This window comes from Lipomyces oligophaga, assembly GCF_038497815.1.
Source record: "Lipomyces oligophaga strain CBS 7107 unplaced genomic scaffold V1516scaffold_1, whole genome shotgun sequence".
NCBI lineage: Eukaryota > Fungi > Ascomycota > Lipomycetes > Lipomycetales > Lipomycetaceae > Lipomyces > [Lipomyces] oligophaga.
The window spans coordinates 236,470-254,926 of record NW_027117785.1 but is presented as its reverse complement, the minus strand read 5'-3'; the positions used below and the strand labels follow the sequence as shown (position 1 = coordinate 254,926).

At 47.0% G+C, this 18,457-nt stretch overlaps 8 protein-coding genes across 8 annotated transcripts; 4 read left to right on the top strand and 4 right to left on the bottom strand.

The window, feature by feature from the left end:
* Positions 1 to 699: 699 nt before the first annotated feature.
* V1516DRAFT_697771 (UDP-glucose/GDP-mannose dehydrogenase family, NAD binding domain-containing protein) lies at positions 700 to 2,770 on the top strand (the record flags this gene model as incomplete). Its single annotated transcript, XM_066924100.1, has 3 exons — positions 700 to 781; positions 852 to 881; positions 1,289 to 2,770. 3 exons carry the CDS (start codon positions 700 to 702, stop codon positions 2,662 to 2,664), a joined length of 1,488 nt encoding a protein of 495 aa, XP_066779524.1. The 3' UTR covers positions 2,665 to 2,770.
* Positions 2,546 to 3,639, bottom strand: V1516DRAFT_709292 (mitochondrial 54S ribosomal protein bL17m). The gene is made up of 2 exons (XM_066924219.1): positions 3,557 to 3,639; positions 2,546 to 3,511 (listed from the first exon to the last, which is right to left on the bottom strand). Exons 1-2 carry the CDS (start codon positions 3,592 to 3,594, stop codon positions 2,878 to 2,880), a joined length of 672 nt encoding a protein of 223 aa, XP_066779523.1. The 5' UTR covers positions 3,595 to 3,639; the 3' UTR covers positions 2,546 to 2,877.
* A 129-nt stretch (positions 3,640 to 3,768) lies between these two features.
* On the top strand, positions 3,769 to 4,597 carry V1516DRAFT_667363 (uncharacterized protein). The gene is made up of 3 exons (XM_066920829.1): positions 3,769 to 3,880; positions 3,949 to 4,442; positions 4,500 to 4,597. Exons 1-2 carry the CDS (start codon positions 3,853 to 3,855, stop codon positions 4,251 to 4,253), a joined length of 333 nt encoding a protein of 110 aa, XP_066779522.1. The 5' UTR covers positions 3,769 to 3,852; the 3' UTR covers positions 4,254 to 4,442; positions 4,500 to 4,597.
* A 917-nt stretch (positions 4,598 to 5,514) lies between these two features.
* V1516DRAFT_607055 (putative camp-independent regulatory protein pac2 protein) lies at positions 5,515 to 6,114 on the bottom strand (the record flags this gene model as incomplete). The annotated part of the gene is made up of 1 exon (XM_066919278.1): positions 5,515 to 6,114. A coding segment is annotated over one exon (600 nt), but the record flags the coding sequence as incomplete, so codon positions are not given.
* A 6,117-nt stretch (positions 6,115 to 12,231) lies between these two features.
* Positions 12,232 to 14,184, top strand: V1516DRAFT_617406 (P-loop containing nucleoside triphosphate hydrolase protein; the record flags this gene model as incomplete). Its single annotated transcript, XM_066919363.1, has 1 exon — positions 12,232 to 14,184. One exon carries the CDS (start codon positions 12,232 to 12,234, stop codon positions 14,182 to 14,184), a length of 1,953 nt encoding a protein of 650 aa, XP_066779520.1.
* Positions 14,185 to 14,276: 92 nt separating this feature from the next.
* V1516DRAFT_667350 (uncharacterized protein) lies at positions 14,277 to 15,736 on the bottom strand. The gene has a single exon (XM_066920828.1). The coding sequence runs from the start codon at positions 15,545 to 15,547 to the stop codon at positions 14,336 to 14,338; it is 1,212 nt and encodes a 403-aa protein (XP_066779519.1). The 5' UTR covers positions 15,548 to 15,736; the 3' UTR covers positions 14,277 to 14,335.
* On the top strand, positions 15,710 to 17,112 carry V1516DRAFT_630892 (galactose-binding domain-like protein). The gene is made up of 4 exons (XM_066919942.1): positions 15,710 to 15,921; positions 15,968 to 16,106; positions 16,153 to 16,336; positions 16,389 to 17,112. The coding sequence occupies exons 1-4, from the start codon at positions 15,861 to 15,863 to the stop codon at positions 17,019 to 17,021; spliced, it is 1,017 nt and encodes a 338-aa protein (XP_066779518.1). The 5' UTR covers positions 15,710 to 15,860; the 3' UTR covers positions 17,022 to 17,112.
* On the bottom strand, positions 17,095 to 18,102 carry V1516DRAFT_618851 (peptidase C13 family-domain-containing protein; the record flags this gene model as incomplete). The annotated part of the gene is made up of 2 exons (XM_066919429.1): positions 17,095 to 17,930; positions 17,979 to 18,102. The coding sequence occupies 2 exons, from the start codon at positions 18,100 to 18,102 to the stop codon at positions 17,095 to 17,097; spliced, it is 960 nt and encodes a 319-aa protein (XP_066779517.1).
* Positions 18,103 to 18,457: the final 355 nt, after the last annotated feature.

Here is an 18,457-nt window from a genome sequence, read left to right as displayed (position 1 = left end):
CCCCGACTTAGACCCTGATCTGTCGCTTTGCCATCGTCTGCACTAGTCAGGCCTACAATGCGCCTACACCGTGCCTCATCTATCCGTCAAGCAGCAGCAGCAGCAGCAGCAACAGAAGGGCGTGGCCCGATTACTGAGCAGGACGCGTAGCTAGAATCACCATGTCCGAGCCTGTTTCTACGACTAGTAGCTCAAAACAAGATCGATCTGCTCTACAAATAGAGAATATGACTGCGTTTATCAGCTTTGCAAGTGCTCTATTGTTTGTAATGGTTTCCGCGCCGACTCCATATGTAAATCAAACAAACCCTCAGTTCTCTGCTTGGCCATCACGGTCTTCTGCCGGGGAGTGTCCAGCGTCCAATTCTACTCAAATGGGCGTTGCTGCACCACTCCTGCCAGATGCTCAGCCACAGCACCAGCCACAATATTCCGCATCAGGCCGCACAAGGCTCAAGCATCTTCGCGTTTACGCAGTTTGGCTGCAGCACTCTGCGAGCCACACATGGCTCAGCCTTTGCTGCTGCCTTCCGTCGCGCTCGCGCTTATAACGTGGCCTTTGCCCGGCTCTCGTTTTTTTTCTCGTTTTTCTTGTTCCTTTCTTCAGCTTTTGTCCAGGTTGTACTTCAGCACACTCGTTTAGATTTTCTTTAGTTCTGTTCATTTTCTTGTTTATTCAAGCATATAATTATAATAGTCATGGCTGCTCGTCCTGTTGAAGCTATTGATGTTCCTCACAAGGAGGTTACCAAGATCTGCTGCATCGGTGCTGGATATGTCGGTATGTTTTCTCTCTGCTTTGCTTTTTGATGATAATTTGGCAATTCTGTGATTGGAATGAATGCGATCAGAATTATTCATTGATCTATTTGGTGCTGTTTGTGCGTCTGATGTCTTATCTTGAATTTCTTGAGGTAGCGTGTTTCCGCTGCTTTAATTATTATATTCGGGAGACGCGTCTAGCCGCACTCATCAGACTCTTTGTCACATCTATAGCAATTGAAATCGAATCGGTCTCGATTGTTTGTGACAGATTGAGGCTGATCCAGTTTATTTAATTTTTCTTTGAATAATCTTTTGTTCAAATCAGTTTTTGTTGCGTTTTCATGCTTTGTCTTGCAAGTATGGACTGCTTAATCGGCTTCCTCAAGATAATGTCTTGCGCCACTTTTGTGGCTTTGCAGCGGCTTGAATTTAGCACAACTTGGATTGGTTCAACTCTTTTTGACACTTGATCTGATTATCAACGGTTCATGAAGATATGCAAATGCTAATTCCTATGATCTAGGCGGTCCCACCTGCGCTGTCATTGCCTGCAAGTCTCCCAAGGTTCAGGTTACCATTGTTGATCTTAATCAGGCTCGTATTGATGCCTGGAACTCCGATAACCTCCCTATTTATGAGCCTGGTCTCGATGAGGTTGTCAAGTCTGTTCGGGGAAAGAATCTGTTTTTCTCCACCGATGTAGACAAAGCTATCAAAGAGGCTGACCTTATTTTCGTTTCTGTCAACACTCCCACCAAGAAGACTGGTGTTGGCAAAGGCTATGCCGCTGATCTTGGCTACGTTGAGTCTGCCACCCGTCACATCGCTAAGGTTGCTGAGTCTGACAAGATTGTTGTTGAGAAGTCCACTGTTCCATGCCGCACTGCTTCTTCCATGCGCAAGATTCTTGAGTCCAATGGCAAGCCCGGTGTTCGGTTTGACATCTTGTCCAATCCCGAGTTCCTTGCTGAGGGAACTGCTATTAAGGATTTGTTCGCTCCCGACCGTGTTTTGATCGGCTCTCTCGATACCACCGAGGGTATGGCTGCTGCTGCTTCTCTTGCCCATGTCTATGCCAACTGGGTTCCAAAGGAGCGTGTTATCACTATGCGTGTGTGGTCTTCTGAGCTTTCCAAGCTTGCTGCCAACGCACTTCTTGCTCAGCGTATTTCCTCAATTAACGCGCTTTCTGCTATCTGTGAAGCTACTGGTGCTGATGTTGATGAGGTTTCATATGCTGTTGGTCTTGACTCGCGTATTGGACCCAAGTTCCTTAAGGCCTCTGTTGGTTTCGGAGGTTCATGTTTCCAGAAGGATATTCTTAACCTTGTGTACCTCTCTGAGTCGCTTCATCTTCCTGATGTTGCTGCCTACTGGCGCCAGGTTGTTGAGATGAACGAGTCGCAGAAGCGTCGTTTCACTCAGCGTGTCATTTCTTCGCTGTTCAACACTTTGACTGGTAAGCGTCTTGCCGTTTTTGGATTTGCCTTCAAGAAGGATACCGGCGATACTCGTGAATCTGCTGCGATTACTTTGATCAAGTACTTCCGCCAGGAACAGGCGAAGATTGCTCTTTACGACCCCAAGGTTGAGGAGGCTCAGATTTGGATGGATCTTGCTGAACCCGGCGTTGTTGATGATGTTACTGCTCTTAAGAAGCAGGTTACTATTACCTCGTCGGCTTACGAGGCTGCCAAGGGTGCCGATGCGATTATCATTTGCACTGAGTGGGATGAGTTCAAGGACTCCAACCTTGACTACGAGAAGATTTACGCTGACATGAACAAGCCTGCTTTCATCTTCGATGGCCGTCTGATTTTGAACCAGAAGAAGTTGGAGAAGATCGGCTTCAAGGTCGAATGCATTGGCAAGAGTCGTCTTGAGGAGACTTTCCAGTAAATGCTTCAATTTTATGTTGGAACTTGACTGAGAAAACTATATCCTTTTAACGAACTTGTGTTGTGTGTTTTTATTTATTTTTACTATTATTAGTATTATTATTTTTGTGTATGGTATAGATTCGGCACTTGAATTTGCGGAGTATTTTTGTTGTAATGAGGTTATTGAATAATGGCTATATACATTTTAATTAAATATGATTAAATCTAAAGGTTACGACGACGGGCTTCGAAATTCTTTTGCAGCTGCTGAATCAGAGATTTCCTGCAAAACGGTTTCCGGTGCTCTGCCAGAGTAGAAGACTCTGGTCATAATGTCGACTTTTTCATTCAAAACCTGTTCTCCGTCCGGCATAGACTGAATGATTTTCAGCTTATTTTTAGCGGACGCTGGGTCAAGAGCACGATTTTCTGCTGCAGCACGGGCGATTGCGCGGGCCGTGATGTATAATCTGAGGTCTTTATCACCACCGATTAATTCCAAGACAGACATTTTTGCAGAATCCCAAGACCGAGGTTCAAGATGTAAAACCCTGGTATAGCCACCTGTTCGACTTATATATCTCGGTGCGACCACTGTCATTAGTCGTTTGATTGTCGACTTGGGGTCGAATACAGTTCCGTAAATTCGATGCGTCGCGTTATATTTAGCCAGCTTAGCAGGCGCGAATGCAGGCGATGCACTTTCTGCTACTTGCTCTGCCGGGACTAGCGTCTTTGCAGCTGTGATCAATTTCTCCACTATTGGTTGCGCTTCTTTGGCACGCGCATGTGTCGTGGTGATACTGTCGTGTTTTAATAGCGAAGTCACTAGATTCCGAAGCATTGCTCTTCGATGACCAGACGGTCTAATTCGTTAGATAATGTGCACAAAGACTTTAAGGAGATCTTACCTTCCAAGACGACGATGTACCTGTCCTTGTGATGGCATTGTGCAAATAAGAGATACAATAACGTATAATAAATATAATATTATACTTTAATAAATCTTTGTAACTCAAAGAGCTAGGAACCAAAATTCTTCCTACGCGGCAGCTGTCACATGACCGCGAGAACATGATTCGTTCGCTGTTGACGATATTTCGAAGAAGATAAATTTATCGCTTCAAATTACTCACTCTCAGATCTATAGACATCTTTTTCGAAAACTTTTGGGTGCTGGTCATCTTATTTAAATTCGAAAGTCGTCATGAGTCGATTTTACGGTTTTTTTGCAGGTACTTGAATCTATATTAGTGCGGTTGTTGCTTTAGGCCGAATAAGAAACGAATACTAATTCCAGTAGGTGTCGCAACCAGTAGCATTCTAAGCTATCTAGCCGCCACGGAAATTGAAGCACGCACAACACTGGCAGGAACGTCCATGTCGTACACGAAGTCTGTTCTAGAATCTGCGGTGACACCGACGAAGTACTCAATTGTGAAGCCCGTGGAAACCAGAACCCGCGATTCGGTCCGTGAAACTATGGCAGATTTATGGGATCAGGAGGTAGAAAAGGGTGCTAAGTTTGTCTTAAGCGGCGATATTGAGCGATGGTGTAGAAGCTCAATCTCTAAGATGTGGACCAAATTAAGCGGTGGACAAAGCTGAGTACGAATATAATGGACAGCGAGCAATCGAGGAGGGGCGAGGACATAGTAGAGCTTGTTAAATATGTTGGAATAGATTAAGTTGAACTTGTCAAATGACCGACATAGGCCCAGGCTGAATTTGTCAAAAATTGGAATAGATTGAAATATGAGTATATTTTGAAATTACACGGTAAGCAAAGTGAATCAGGTAAAAAAAATGTCAAACACTACCCAGAGAACCCCAAAATCCGTTAACACCTCCTAGAAAATTTATATCAAAACAATAAACAGCCTAACGAAAATAACGCGATCAAATCAGAATCCTATACACTAGTTGTGCCATCGTATACTTATACATCAGATAATACAAATCAAAATCCATAGAGCAGTCGAACTAACTAAATACTAAACTTTCGATTCAAAGCAGAGATCGTGCGATGATCTTCACCGCATGGAATTGTGGCAGTGTTCAGTGGCATGTCTTGGGGACGAAGTTCAAGTGAACGTATAGCTGGCAACTGTAGCCCAGTTAAGGAGCTACCTTGAGAAGTGCTCACAACAGGCGCAGATACAGCAAGCGCAGGACCAGGTTGCGGCATTCCAGGCGAAAGCCGGGTCTCTGTTGCGTGTTGTGGAATCGCAACAGGACCAGGTGGAGTAGAATATTCGTAATACTGGTCGCGAAATGGCCTTTGCTCTCGTGAAGGAGGCGAAACAGTTCCGGCTTGAACAACATAACCAGGAGGAGTAATTGCAGGCGATGGAGGCCATGCGTACATTGACCGAGGAGAGGTAGCTGGTCCTGACAGCCCTGAAGGCGGACCGGGAACGGATTGTCTATGTACTGTATAGGGCTGAGGATGTGAAAGATGTGGAGGTTGTGAAGTATGAGGAGGCTGTGGGGCAAGACGAAGATGATCGTGCTCAAATTCATGGACCTTTCGTTTTCTGTCTTCATTGTAAGGATATTGAGGCGGGATCTGTTGATATCCACCAATAGAAGTGGACGATGTAGAATACACTGCGGCAGGAGCAGGTCCAGAGGCCGGACCAGGAGGGAGACCAGTACTAGGACGTGACGAAGAGGGTCCAGGAACATGTGAATTGGTAACAGGTCTATACTGAGAAGAGTAATAATTGGGATACGATGGAGGTGGAGGGGCCAATGCAGGTCCAGTTGAATGATTAGGAGGCCCTTGGACACCAGTCGGACCAGTGGGACCAGCCGATCCCGACAAAACTGAACCAGCAGACATCAAATCTGTAGTCGCACCGGAGGTCTCGGGATACATCCCTTTAGGAATATGAATGAACTTCAGCGCAGGGTCTTGGGAGGGCTGGAGTAAATGAGAGCCTCCTCGCTGTCCGTGATTTCGAGAATAGTACGAAATCAAATGCAGCTTGAGATGTGATGAAGTCTGAATGGAAAAAGACTGTTTCATGAGCCCATCAGATTTGTATTTATATCCATCAGGAGCGTCGGAAGAGTCGAAGTCAGAAGATCGACCGTCGTCATCGAAACCACAGACGTTCGACGATTGCATACTATTGTCGACTGGCCGAGCTGCGGTTTCGGCCGGAGGAGCCGTAGAAGGGGCTGCCAATGGACCACCATAGGTACCACCGCCACGCTTGCCTTCCATTTCACGATAGGTCAAGAAGGAGCCAGAGACTCGAGAGGCAGACCAGGACTTGCCATCTGTCCAGCGACGCATTCCAGCTTCGCGCTCGTCCCAGACAAACACAGAGCCGGACCGAATTGCCATGCGCTCTCTTTCCGAGAGACGGCGTTGGACACGCGGAAGGACTCCGAGTCGACAAGCCTCAAAGAGGATGATAGCGTCCAGTGGCGACCTGACGAGGCCATGATAGGTTTCCATGGAAGACATTTTGATTTTAGGCTGAAACAGAGAAAAGGAAGAAGAAAAACGGAAGAGACAAGAACCGAAACAGCCTGGGAGAATAAACAACCGTCGGCCCCGGGGCCGCGGAGGAGATCAATGGAAAACGAGTGTGGTGATGAATGCGAACGCGGAACCAAGTAAGAGCAGGAGAAACTAGTCGACAGCTACTTGGCGGGGAGGAAATGGCCGCAGATGTGACGAGGATTTCAGCTTTTGCTAGCGATCACTGCAAGGCGGGAAGCATGAGATTGAGAAAGAAGGAAGGCGAAAACAGAAGAAAAGTAAGTTGCGGAAAGGTCGTGATAGCGAGAACGGGGTGTAAATAGGGAACAAGGAGAAGGAGAAGGTGGAAGAGGAAGAGGAGCAGCAGGAGCAGTGGAAATGGAGCAGAGAAGCGGTTGAGCAAGAAATACAAGGACCAAAAAGCCAAGTGCTTGTAGCCAAGAACAGAGGACCAAGAACCAAAAAAGTATGTTTGTGATCGCGGGAACGCGGCGATTATGAATAACTTATTTAAAACTACGTCCGGGAAGCGCAGGATCAGCTAGAGCAGAATGAAGCAGCTGGAGCCAGCAAGAATCAGTAGAAAAAGTACTCAAATCTGGTGTGCGCCATTTTACAATTTTGGAGTACGCAGGATTCGACACAAAATGTTCGAGATTAAGGTTTGCGACACGGTCTTAGCTCCGGCTAATTTATGCATCTTGAGATCTGTCGGTGATGTTAGGGTCCGGCAATTATGTAATTCTATGAAACACACTTTATTGGAGGTCTGACTTTGGGTTTTTGTAGCATACGGACGTCGAAGGTTAGTAGGGAGCTTGGCTGAGCGAGTAGGCAAGTAGTAGTAGGAAGAATAGAGATAGCGACGATATTTACAGTCGGCGAATGAGCATAGAGACGGCCGAGCAGAGTACAGGTGGAACAGGAAGTGGAGAGGGCTGCATAGCGGACTTCGGACAAAATGACCCACGACCTTGTGCCGGTGCCCTAAGCAACTTTTGCTGGCTGACTGGGCTTGCGGCAAATAACGCGCGCGAAAGGACGGTTGAGTGTGCTGACGACGACGAAGAATAGAGCGGGGAGTCGAGTCGGAATCCGAGCTTATCGGCGAGCGATTGCGCTTTTGAGTCTTTGTTCTGGTTGTGCAGACGAGCACTGCGGAAGATTGCCGTGCTCGGCTACGCGTCTGGCGACTATGGTCGTCTGACTCTCTCTCGCTATCTGTCTCGTCTGCTGGCAGACGGACTGGAAGAGCAGGCATTATTGCGCGCGCCGCCATCGAGACTAAGGCAGTGTGAGCGGTGGTGGTGTTGGTGTTGGTGGTGGATGAGGTTACAGTACGATACAAGGGTCAGCTATGACTGAGGCTGGCGCCCTCAATTAAAGACGGTCACAGGAGAGAGGACAGGCAGCCACAGCTTAATCTCAGATGTCAATCCAAATTGGAACCGGAACGACGAGCCTAATCTACGAGCGCCAGGCAGTTAGGAGGCGCGGTCTGCCGTGTTGGAGCGGACTTTAGCCAGCACTGGCGACGGACGTAGAGCGAGAGGGTTTCTGATGTGGAGGAGCCAGCGAGCCGGTCTGTGAGCAAGGACTGGCGAGGACGGGGGATGACGAGACGGGGGACGACGGAACAGAGGCAATGCTGAAGACACGGCATGGATGGATGTCGTTGAGTTTGCAGCAGGTTCAGCGGGTGGTGCGGGTGGTGCGGTTGTTGCCGTGGTTGCTGAATAGGCATGCCGGGCAATGAATGACAAGAGACCAAGCATTGAGACAAGACCGGCCGATGGAGCAAAAGGAGAAGCAGAAGAGGAGAAGGAGTAGCGGCAAACAGTAAAAGCTGATACAAAAACAGAAGCACTAGGGAACACCGAGAGCGGTTCTAATAGCCATATTAGCTTGGAGCGATTCACCCGTTTTGACCGTGCGATCGCACTGAGCGAGCACCGCTGGAGCGCTGCTCCACAAGCTGTTTGAGCTGCAAGTGGTGCACAGCGGCAGATTATGCTGGGAGTCTGCTGCTGGGACCGTCTAGTGGACTGTGGTCGCAGTCCATCAGACGTGGCCGCCGTAGCAGATTGCGTCTACGGAGAGAAGTAAACAGATGTGGCCGAGAACGGGGTTTGCAACAGTGTCTTGCTCACACAACGAGCAACAGATGCCAGCCCAGCATTACGCCAAGGACATGGAGCTGTGGAATATTTTTGTGCGCAAACAGAAAAGGCCACCTGTTGAGCAGAAATCGGAGATGGAGAGCATGTCACTGTCAGAGCACGGCTTATCTCCAGCAACAGCAGCAACAACAACAGCAACAGAGAAGGCAATAACGACGACGGGACAGTAGCAATGAGGACGACGACAAGGACAGTGATATTAATAGAATCAAGAAGCAAGTTCTTGTAGCTGCGGTCGCCGATTATTCTTTATCTCCAGATCTACTGCTGTCGCCCTGCAGTGAGGCCGATCCCTCCAGCCCAAAGTGCAGTACTTCCATGTCTTGTCTTGCCATTTATCTCCAGAACAACCAACAAACCGTCCGCTAGCAGCGGCATTGGCTTCTGCTGGCCATCCCTTCCCACAGTTGTCATAACCATAAATAAACCAAATCCAACACGATCGACGTCAGCTCGACACACTACCCGTCTACCAGACTCAGGCCGATGTCGACGACACAAGCTTCATTACGCACGCACCACCGCCACAGTATTGTAATCCTCATTAAGGTTAATTTTAGCGTTTTTAATTTCTATCTCAAGGGGTTCAATCTGTGTGACGAGGGCTCAGCAACAGGCGCCCGGCGTGACTTCGCGCTGTCTCGGTCGGGCAGGAGAAGAAACGTCACACAGACAAGGGCGATCGAGACGAAGACGACGCGCAAGAAGCTCTCCGGCAGCGGTTGGCACGAGAACAAAACCAGCAGTGCTAGTGCGAAAAATTCGAACACTGCCTGTTGCTGTAGGCCCGACAGACACAGACTGGGAAGTCGGATGATGCCTGGGAGCAGTCCCAATTGTCATGCTCTGTTCGAGATTGGCCAGTCCATATCTGTACCCGCTTGGCCCGAAATCCGACTATCTCCGAGGCTGCGCTGATGTACGAACGTACAGCTAGTTTATTTCCTAACCAGGACTCTGAGACAGACTTCTACATTGCGAATAGCACCGTGTTTCTGCGTTCAATAAAATTAGAGACATCCTGCAGGCGGAATCCCTTCTTGTTTAGATTCTCTCTACTCCTGTCGTTCGACTTCGGCTTACTCGGTCGACCTTGTCGGCCCGGTTCTGTCCACCTCTGAGCTGTCTGGTCGGTCGCATCTCGCGCTCCATTCCAGTCCCTACAATTGCGAAGTTCTTTTCTTTTGCCCCCACCCCTGAACCTTAATAAACCTTATCCTTATCCCATTAACACCTGTCTGTTCCTCCTTTCTGCTTGCTTTTGCCTAGTCTATCAGCCTTTGCAGGCAAGCGTAATAGTATCTTCCCGCGTGTGTATATCTATATATATCTTGTGCGTATATCCACGGCGAGCAGAGAAGCAAGAGCAAGCAATAAGCCTATGACATAGACAGTGGTGGATAGCAAGGAGATCCGGATGCCGAGCTGCCGTGGATTCTTCACCATCACCACCATCGGCTTGGTCTCAGTCGTAGTCCTCGTCTCTGTTGCGCTATTCCACTCGGACGAGACCTTTCCAAACAAAACCTGATAATCAGAGCCGACTGACATCAACTAATAAAAAAAAGCCAAATCAACCAAGCAAATGAACTGATGATAAAAACCCGTCGACCTCGACCTGGCCCTCCCTCTAGACGTTTCTTCATCACCACTTTGCTTTTAAAGTAGTTCTAGACTCGCCTTGTCTTCGCCTTTGCTGCTGTCGCCCTGCTTTGGGTCGGTCCACAAGCCCTGTCTAGCCCTCCCCGCGCACGCCAATTACACCTGGAATCCGCACCATTGCTTTCCTCTGCACTCTTCTTCGTGTTCCGACTGCCGAACACACACCAAAAGGTGCCCAGTGCGCTCCTATCTTCCTCGTCCCCATTCATGTCTCGAACTCCTGCTCCACCTTTCGCTCGCCCTGCTCTCCAGGCCCTCCTCTCATTCAGCTCTTTTCCCGCGTTTACGAGCGCACTAGGGCTCCGCTCACTTTCGCAAAGACTTGCCGGAGCGCGCTGGACCGGTCCAATTTTGGTCCGCCACCCAAATTTCATTGTTTTCAATCTCCACCTTCCTCAACCTTTCCTATTGAGGCATCTAATCAACAGCATTTTTCTGTGCTTGTCTGTTTTATTTTGTAATTATCCAGTTGGTCTGTTGCTTGCCCATCCTCGTTCTTACTCGTTTTTTTTTTGTTGACTCTCCGTCTTAAGTCCATTGTAGGGTTACATCTGCGTCCAGCTGTGCCGAACCTGGAGCTAGTCTGGCCATGCCGGACAGGCCCAAACATTGAATGGCTATAGCCAACCGAACACCACTCTCCGAGTACTGCGTGCCTGCCGACTCTCAAATCAGATTGAACGGTCGACAATCTTGTCTCGTGCAGCATTTCTAGTATTTTTGTAGCTCTCTACGCAAATCTAACCTGGTCCAATCTGGTCCGCAGACATGAACTACAACACAGAAATTGACCAATAGGACAATTATTATCACTATCTGATATAGCTGTGAAAAGGAATATGGGTGCAAATTATGAATTTAAATATAACTATAGAACTTAGAATAAAGTACAAATATAAAAATGAAAATAAACTCAACCGAACAAAAAAATTCATTTCACTATTAGTAGAATGCTATGTAGACACAATGTGAGTTTACACTTTCGTCATACCGTACTCGTAAAATATAATCAACAAAAATTGTAATTATAATCATGGGCCGGACTTACCAGCCCTGCACTTTCGCACAATAGGGTACTCCACCCCACAACCCGCCAACCCAAAGCCAGCTTCAACGGGTCTCAACGCTCTGATTACTTTCGTAAGTCTTGGCTAAATATCTAATCAGCTCAATTCCGTGTCGCAGTAGAGCTTTAAATCCGAGTGTCATCGCACTCTGAACCATGAACGAGAACTCTAAACCAAGGCTGCTACTTTTGAGCCAACCGCCTTATGCTGAGTGTCTCGCGATCCTCTGCTGAGGGGCAAGGCTATATTCTGCGCCTACACTGGTTCGCATGCCCACATTTGCTATTTTGAAACAGATTTGCCAACTTCAATCGACCTGTTCATGCGAACGTCGACGCATGTCTCTGTCGATTCGTGCCCACTATGCTTGGTCTCTATGTCGATTTATGCCCATAACTTGCCGCATTCTCGCAAACTCCGCCCTAAAACTAAAACATGTCACTAATTCTGATCGTCATCGACACAGGCTAGATTTAGCCTAGTTCGTCTTCTGCGTTCGATCCGGTTCGCACTGACCTACAAATGACTAGCGCACATGACTCTGTGCTTATGTCATGGATTATCTAACACATCGTCAGAGCTATAGCCCTAGCCCGACGTTGTTTCTCCCACCGTCGCAGAAATTAAAAAAAGATTTGATGGTTATGGTGTGTATTCGGGCGAATCGGACTCTGACTTGGTTAGATTTCGTAAGAAATAGTCGGTGAGAGTGACGTATACTGAGATTCGCGAGGTTAGCGATATTCGGCATATCCTCTCGGGAATGTGATTACTGTTTGCGCAGTACAGGAAATATGCCCGCTAAAGCGCTGAAGCTCAACGGACAGCCGCCGAAGAAATCCACCACACCCAAACAGCAACCAAATGGATCTTCGTCCAGCACCGCCCCTCCTCTTAAACCTACTTCAACTCCCAGTTCTACTCATACTCCGAATCCAAATCTATCAAAATCAGGATTTATAGTTCGACCAACAAGTCCGACCCCAGATTTACGTATCCAGGCACATTCTTCAGTTCTGCAATCGTATGGCTTACATGAAGGCGATTTTGTGCATGTTTGGAAGACTACTTCCAGTTCGGCGGCCTCCTCGTCTGAGTCAGTTCCTACTCTGAATTCTTATCTGGCTACAGTTTACGCGGACGATGGAATAGATATCAATGTGCTCCAGCTATCTCTAGGTATGCGAGGATTACTCGCTGTCCTGCTTGGCGATCGAGTAAAGATCCAGAAATGCGCAAAACTCATACCTGTCGCCGATGAAATTGACATTTGTATCTATTCTTCTGACCCAGAAGATGCTCAAATTTCCGAAAGCATAATTAGAGGATTGAAACTTGTCTCTCCTGGGCAATCAGTAACTACATCTACTTTCGAGCTCAGAATTTCGCACATTGCGTCGACTACCGATTCAAGCGTGTACGTAATCTCTCCATCCACAACCAAAATTACCGTCAATGCGCTACCGTCAAATTCGACCGTGACAAGCTATAGTCCTACAGCACATTCTCTCTTTGGCTATAGTCGCCTCGGCGGTTTATCTTCTGAAATCGCGCTGATCAAGAAAACTGTCGAGCTCCCTTTAATCCGGCCGCAGATCTTTGAGAGATTCAAGATTTCGCCTCCTAGAGGTCTGCTGTTACATGGACCTCCAGGAACAGGCAAATCGACAATTCTACGCGCCATTGCTAATGAAACTCCGGCTACTCATGTTTTATCAGTATCTGCAAGTACCGTCCTTGGTAAATACATGGGGGACACTGAAGCAGCGCTGGCTCGGATTTTTGATGAGGCCAAACTATATGCACCTTCTATAGTGCTGATTGATGAACTAGATTCCTTAGCACCAAAGCGAGAAGCTGAGTCGTCGACCGAGGCAGAAGCAAGGGTAGTCTCTACGTTGGCGGAATTGTTCGATTCTTTAGCTAGACCCTCCCTTGAATCCGCAGGCACCGCTAGAGTCATGGTTGTTGCCGCGACAAATCGATTGAATAATGTTGATTCTGCATTAAGGCGGCCTGGTCGGTTCGATCGAGAAATTGAAATCCGAATTCCTGATGTTAGTGCACGACAAGAAATTCTTGCTCTACAGTTGCAAGGCGTCCCACATGATCTGACCAACGCTCAAATTCTCGGGATCGCATCCAACACGCATGGCTTTGTAGGAGCAGATATCGTTGCACTGGTTCGCGAAGCCGTCATGTCCGCCGTGACTCGTGGCGATCATAATGGCACGGAAGTCGAGAATCTAACGCTCGACCAGTCCGACTTTCATAGCGCTATGCAGACTGTCCGTGCTAGTGCTATGCGCGAGATCTTCCTAGAAACTCCCAAAGTGTCGTGGGATGATATCGGTGGGCAGCAGCACATAAAGCAGAAACTGCGTGAAACCGTCGAATGGCCTCTTACACATCCAGAAGCGTTTTCTCGATTGGGCATCACAGCTCCTCGGGGCGTTTTGCTCTATGGACCACCAGGATGCTCCAAAACGCTGACTGCGAAGGCACTAGCATCCGAAGCCGGATTGAACTTTTTAGCAGTCAAAGGACCAGAAGTATTCAACAAATACGTTGGCGAGTCCGAGCGGGCGATCCGTGAAATTTTCCGTAAGGCGCGAAACGCTAGTCCAAGTATTGTATTTATCGATGAAATCGACGCAATTTCTGCAGCAAGAGGACACTCGGAGGTTGGTGGCGATCGTGTTTTGACAAGTATATTAACCGAACTCGACGGCGTCGAAACGAATATGTCGAACGTAATCATTGTCGCGGCGACGAACCGCCCGGAAATCATTGATCCTGCTCTCCTACGACCAGGTAGAATTGACCGGCTACTCTACGTTGGTCCACCCGATTTCGATGCTCGCGTTCAGATTCTCAGCGTCCGATTCCAAAACATGAGTGTAGATACTGATGTCGATGTGGTTGACCTTGCAACTAGAACTGATGGATGTTCAGGCGCAGAGATCACTGCATTATGTCAAGAAGCAGGACTTCAAGCTATGAATGAGGATTTAGGAAGCCACAAAATATGTCGTCGGCATTTCGAATCCGCTCTGCAAGGATTGAACCGATCAATTACGAAAGAGATGGTTGATTTTTATGAATCTTTTCAAGCGGGGATAAAAAGAAAGTAGTCAAGGACTCAGCAGACAATACAGAGCAAATGTCAGGGTTGCATAAAAATTTATTCTAAAAACCCATTCGACAAGGTCATAGAGTAAACAAGTAACAGTACAACAAGAAACAATAAAAACACAAAAATAAAACAAACAAATCAAAAAGGTATCAAGGTATCTCAGAGTCAGGTAGAATAGTTTTATTCTGCGCCGGCGGACAGTTGCGATTTTCCCAGATTGTCTTCATTGAAATAAAACCCGTGGCCAGGGCAACTACGGGGTCGATTTTTGTGTAATCGATCAAGAACTCAAAATAATTCTGGCCGCGATGCATTGGTTTTGCCTGGCTTAAAGTTTCTCGGGATTCATTCTCTTTTCCTCTCCAGTTGACCACACGGTCGAGACGTCTTGAACTCTCAGACCATTGATAAGGGGCGCCATCAGTGGTATAGAACACATTATATGAATCCAAATAGGAAGATTTACGTCGGGTCTTCCGTGTATCCATCGTAGCAGTCTCGCGAGACATGCCTGTATATGATTCGCCGGGATCGTGGAACTCAAGGGTATCAGCAGTACTAGAACTGGCTTTCCACCAGGAACTGGATTTTTTAAAACGGATTGTGACCAGCAATTGCCGAGCCGGGTATGCATACATCATCCAAACACCTTTTTTGAACCGCTCAAAAGTGTACAATAAGTTATCTTGGTCATCAAGTACATTATATACATGATCGCGCTGCCACCATTGCAGACTTGGATTCCGAGAGAACAGTCCCGATCGGGAAGCTCTAGATTCTTGACGCTGCTGAACTCTTGCACGACGTTGACTCTGACGCTGGCGGGATAAGTATCGACTCGCGATATCGGAATCATCTCTATTACGTGATCTTCGTAGCCATCGGATATGCGGCGAGGAAATATGTGGCCGAAGAGTATTGACGACACCGCGATATGCAAACAGATGCCTTGACCGAAGAAATCGACCTGAAGATTCCTCCAACTCGGTCCCTTGGATCTCATCTACTTCCTCGTCCACCTGATCCTGCAGAACTGGATTTGGCGCGACAACTGATAACTGTGAAGGATCTAAATTCGACGCTCCGACTCTGGTAGTTAAGGCCATTCGCGATGAGGCAGCACGGTTAATATCTTCCAGGTTGATAGGAATTCGAACACTGTCGATTGACCGGATAATGTAGAAAGCCTTTGATTTTGCTAGATCAAGATCACGATGCTGCGGCAGACGGTTTGCATTCTTGTCGCGCAAAGTCTTGAAACCTTTCTGGATATACCCCGCGATCGCGACTCCCGTCGCGATGCCTCCGTACGCATGGTCCAGTAATACGAATGCACCAGCAGGAAGCGTAATGAGTGGCATTTCTCTAAATTAGCGTTTCTCTTCTTTCTCTGTATTATCCGCTCTTCGTTAAGAGACAAATTATCCAAATGGGGACAAAGTTCGTACCATATCGAATTAAACTGCATTGGCCCACGATTGGGATTCGGGCCCGTGTGCGTTGTCCCTCTGCCTCTGCGGACAAGACCGAGAATCAAGTCTCCGCGATACGGTCAAGACCGGTAATTATCTTCGAGACAGTTCGCTGGTGTATCGGATCTATCTTTATCTATTATATATTTCTAAATTTTCAGTTCAATTTTACTGCAATTTCTTTCGAACAAAATCATTCAAAATGTCCGTCGCAGTAGTTGATTTGCAAACCTTTGACGCGCAGGTCGTCAAAAAATACTCTGGTACTAAGTTTCCTCCTTCTTAATCCAACAATTCTAATCAGAGCAGACGTAATTGGAGCAAAACTCGGGGGAAAGGCCATCTCATGCTCGGATGAGTTCTTTGCGGAGGCATCCAATTTGCTTGCTCCGAAAGCACCTATTCGTGACAAGACTCGCTACACATATCAAGGAGCCTGGTACGATGGGTATGTAGATTTCATTGATTTATAGTCGAAGTCTAACATTGTGCAGATGGGAGACACGCCGTCATAATCCCGAGCCAGCGGATTGGGTCGTCATTAAAGTCGGCGTGGACTCGGCTCGCATTATTGGATGTGAAGTCGATACTGCGTTTTTCAATGGCAATCAAGCTCCTCATGTGAGCGTAGAGGCAACGTTTGTTGCTGATGGCGCTGTTCCAGATGCGTCTACAAAAGTATGTGAAATTTTGCAAACTGACATTGTTGGGTCTCTATCTGACAGCATAGTGGACGACAATCATTGAAAAAACTGCCTGTGGCCCTTCGATGCGTCAGTTTTTTGTGCGCAAGGATGGATTGACTGACGAGTTCTACAACTACGTCCGACTCAACATGTATCCTGATGGAGGTATTGCACGATTCCGACTGTACGGGACTCCGATTCCAGTTTTGCCAGAGGCTTTGTCTACCGTAATTGATCTTGCCAATGTGACTCATGGCGGAGTTGCGATCGCCTGCTCGGACGAACATTTTGGCACAATCGCCAATTTGCTACTTCCGGGTCGAGGAATTGATATGTCCGATGGCTGGGAAACGACTAGGTCACGTACACCTGGCTACGCCGACTGGGTAATTGTGCGACTTGGAACCAAAGCAGTTATCGATAAAGTAGTCGTCGACACTGCATTTTTCCGTGGAAATTTCCCAGATCGGATCAAAGTTGAGGCAATTGCCGCTGCAGATGACCAAACAGCCATTAATTCTACGTCCTGGACGACGATTGTCCCTGAACAAAAAGCCAAGGCCGATTTCGAGCACGAATTCGAAATTTCAGACAGCCCAGTGTATACTCATGTCAAATTGTACTCGATTCCAGACGGAGGAATTAAGCGTCTTCGTGTCTTTGCTCATCGGGTTTGATTTTGTTTCCTCATAGATTGTATATTATTACTCCAAATCTAATGACCAGCTCTATGTTTATTATTCGCAACTACTATTTATCATAATCATCATCATCATCGAAGGTATCGACTTCGACGGGTTGAACGTTGCCAAAGAAATCCGTGATTAATACCTGTGATAGATTTCGGTGATAAAGATCTGTCCGCACACCGGCATGCGAATGTATTTCTTTCGGGTCATAAGAGTCAAACAAATCTTGTAACGTCAATTTTGAACCCTTCTCGACTTTTTCCAGAAACTCGAGGTTGTAATACGTAAATCTGTCGATGACCGCGACACCGACATCAGAATCAGCATGATGTGAATAACTACTTTCGTCAAGTTCTGACGATCCCACTCCAATCACGTTCGGCGAGTAAATCTTAGAGTACATTGTATTTGCCTGACAGGTGTCGATCATGAAAAGGATCTCCTTGTAACGTTTCGTTTCCCACATCTGAGCAAAAGCGTCGGCAATATCGAACGCTGAAATTTCTTCAGCATCCTGAAACTTGAGGAACTCATTACCGCCATGACCTGTTAGATAGATAAAAATATTCGAGTTCTGGTCGGTCATCAATCGTTTTGACCGCGGCGTCAAAGCAGGATCAACTTTGTCTGTCAACACGCGCAAAAATGTATCGACTGTGACTTCGTAGCCGCGATAATCAACCTCAATATTATTGGAATACAGATCTAACGCTCGATTCGCATTGTTATAGACGGTTCCCGGAAACGCATTCCGCGGATTACATGCGACATCATCAGCCAACATGAGAATGATCTGAGAGTCTGGTATTCCTAGTCGTTTGACCGTCCGATACATGCTTAACGCATTTGCCAAATGTCTATAATTAAACCAAAACCGTGACGTCGATACCAATACCGCTAGCTCAAATCAGTACATCTTCTATTTGAAACATAAGTCTGCCGTACCCCAGTTGTTTGTATGCTTGCTTTCAAGCACTCCTCTGCTAGCTCGTTGATCGTCCACGTACTGTTGAACTATTTGTTGGTCTATTTGGTCTCCCTGAGCGACACAAAGCGCTATCAGAGACATCAACACAAACCATCGTAACTTCATTTTCTGCTCTTGATTTTTTTGCTTTCTTATTCAAGTTCCCGTCAACCAATGCTTCAGCTCCATAACCAGGGCAAGTTTACATAATTCCCAGAATGGTATGATCATGTGATACAGTGTTAATAAGCGTGTCCTTGCCATCCGCCATCATCTCCACCAAGAAGTAATCTCGTTGGATTTCTAGTTTTCCATTTCACGTTAATTCAAGCTAATTAACGTAAGCTTAAGTTTATTTTCTACAGCATTTGAAATACAGCATTTGAAATACGATGGCTCTGGCTGGTGGCAGTGGCAACGGTAGTGGCCGTGATAATACAGATGGTACTCGAGATAG

Excerpts from the sequence above, each read along its gene's own strand:
- V1516DRAFT_709292 (XM_066924219.1), bottom strand. The coding sequence starts at position 3,594 with ATGCCATCACAAGGACAGGTACATCGTCGTCTTGGAAG. Across the intron at positions 3,512-3,556 it reads GTACATCGTCGTCTTGGAAG|ACCGTCTGGTCATCGAAGAG; the intron begins GTAAGATCTCCT and ends CTAACGAATTAG.
- V1516DRAFT_630892 (XM_066919942.1), top strand. The coding sequence starts at position 15,861 with ATGTCCGTCGCAGTAGTTGATTTGCAAACCTTTGACGCGCAGGTCGTC. Across the intron at positions 16,107-16,152 it reads CAAGGAGCCTGGTACGATGG|ATGGGAGACACGCCGTCATA; the intron begins GTATGTAGATTT and ends AACATTGTGCAG. Across the intron at positions 16,337-16,388 it reads TTCCAGATGCGTCTACAAAA|TGGACGACAATCATTGAAAA; the intron begins GTATGTGAAATT and ends CTGACAGCATAG.
- V1516DRAFT_667363 (XM_066920829.1), top strand. The coding sequence starts at position 3,853 with ATGAGTCGATTTTACGGTTTTTTTGCAG. Across the intron at positions 3,881-3,948 it reads ATTTTACGGTTTTTTTGCAG|GTGTCGCAACCAGTAGCATT; the intron begins GTACTTGAATCT and ends TAATTCCAGTAG.
- V1516DRAFT_667350 (XM_066920828.1), bottom strand. The coding sequence starts at position 15,547 with ATGCCACTCATTACGCTTCCTGCTGGTGCATTCGTATTACTGGACCAT.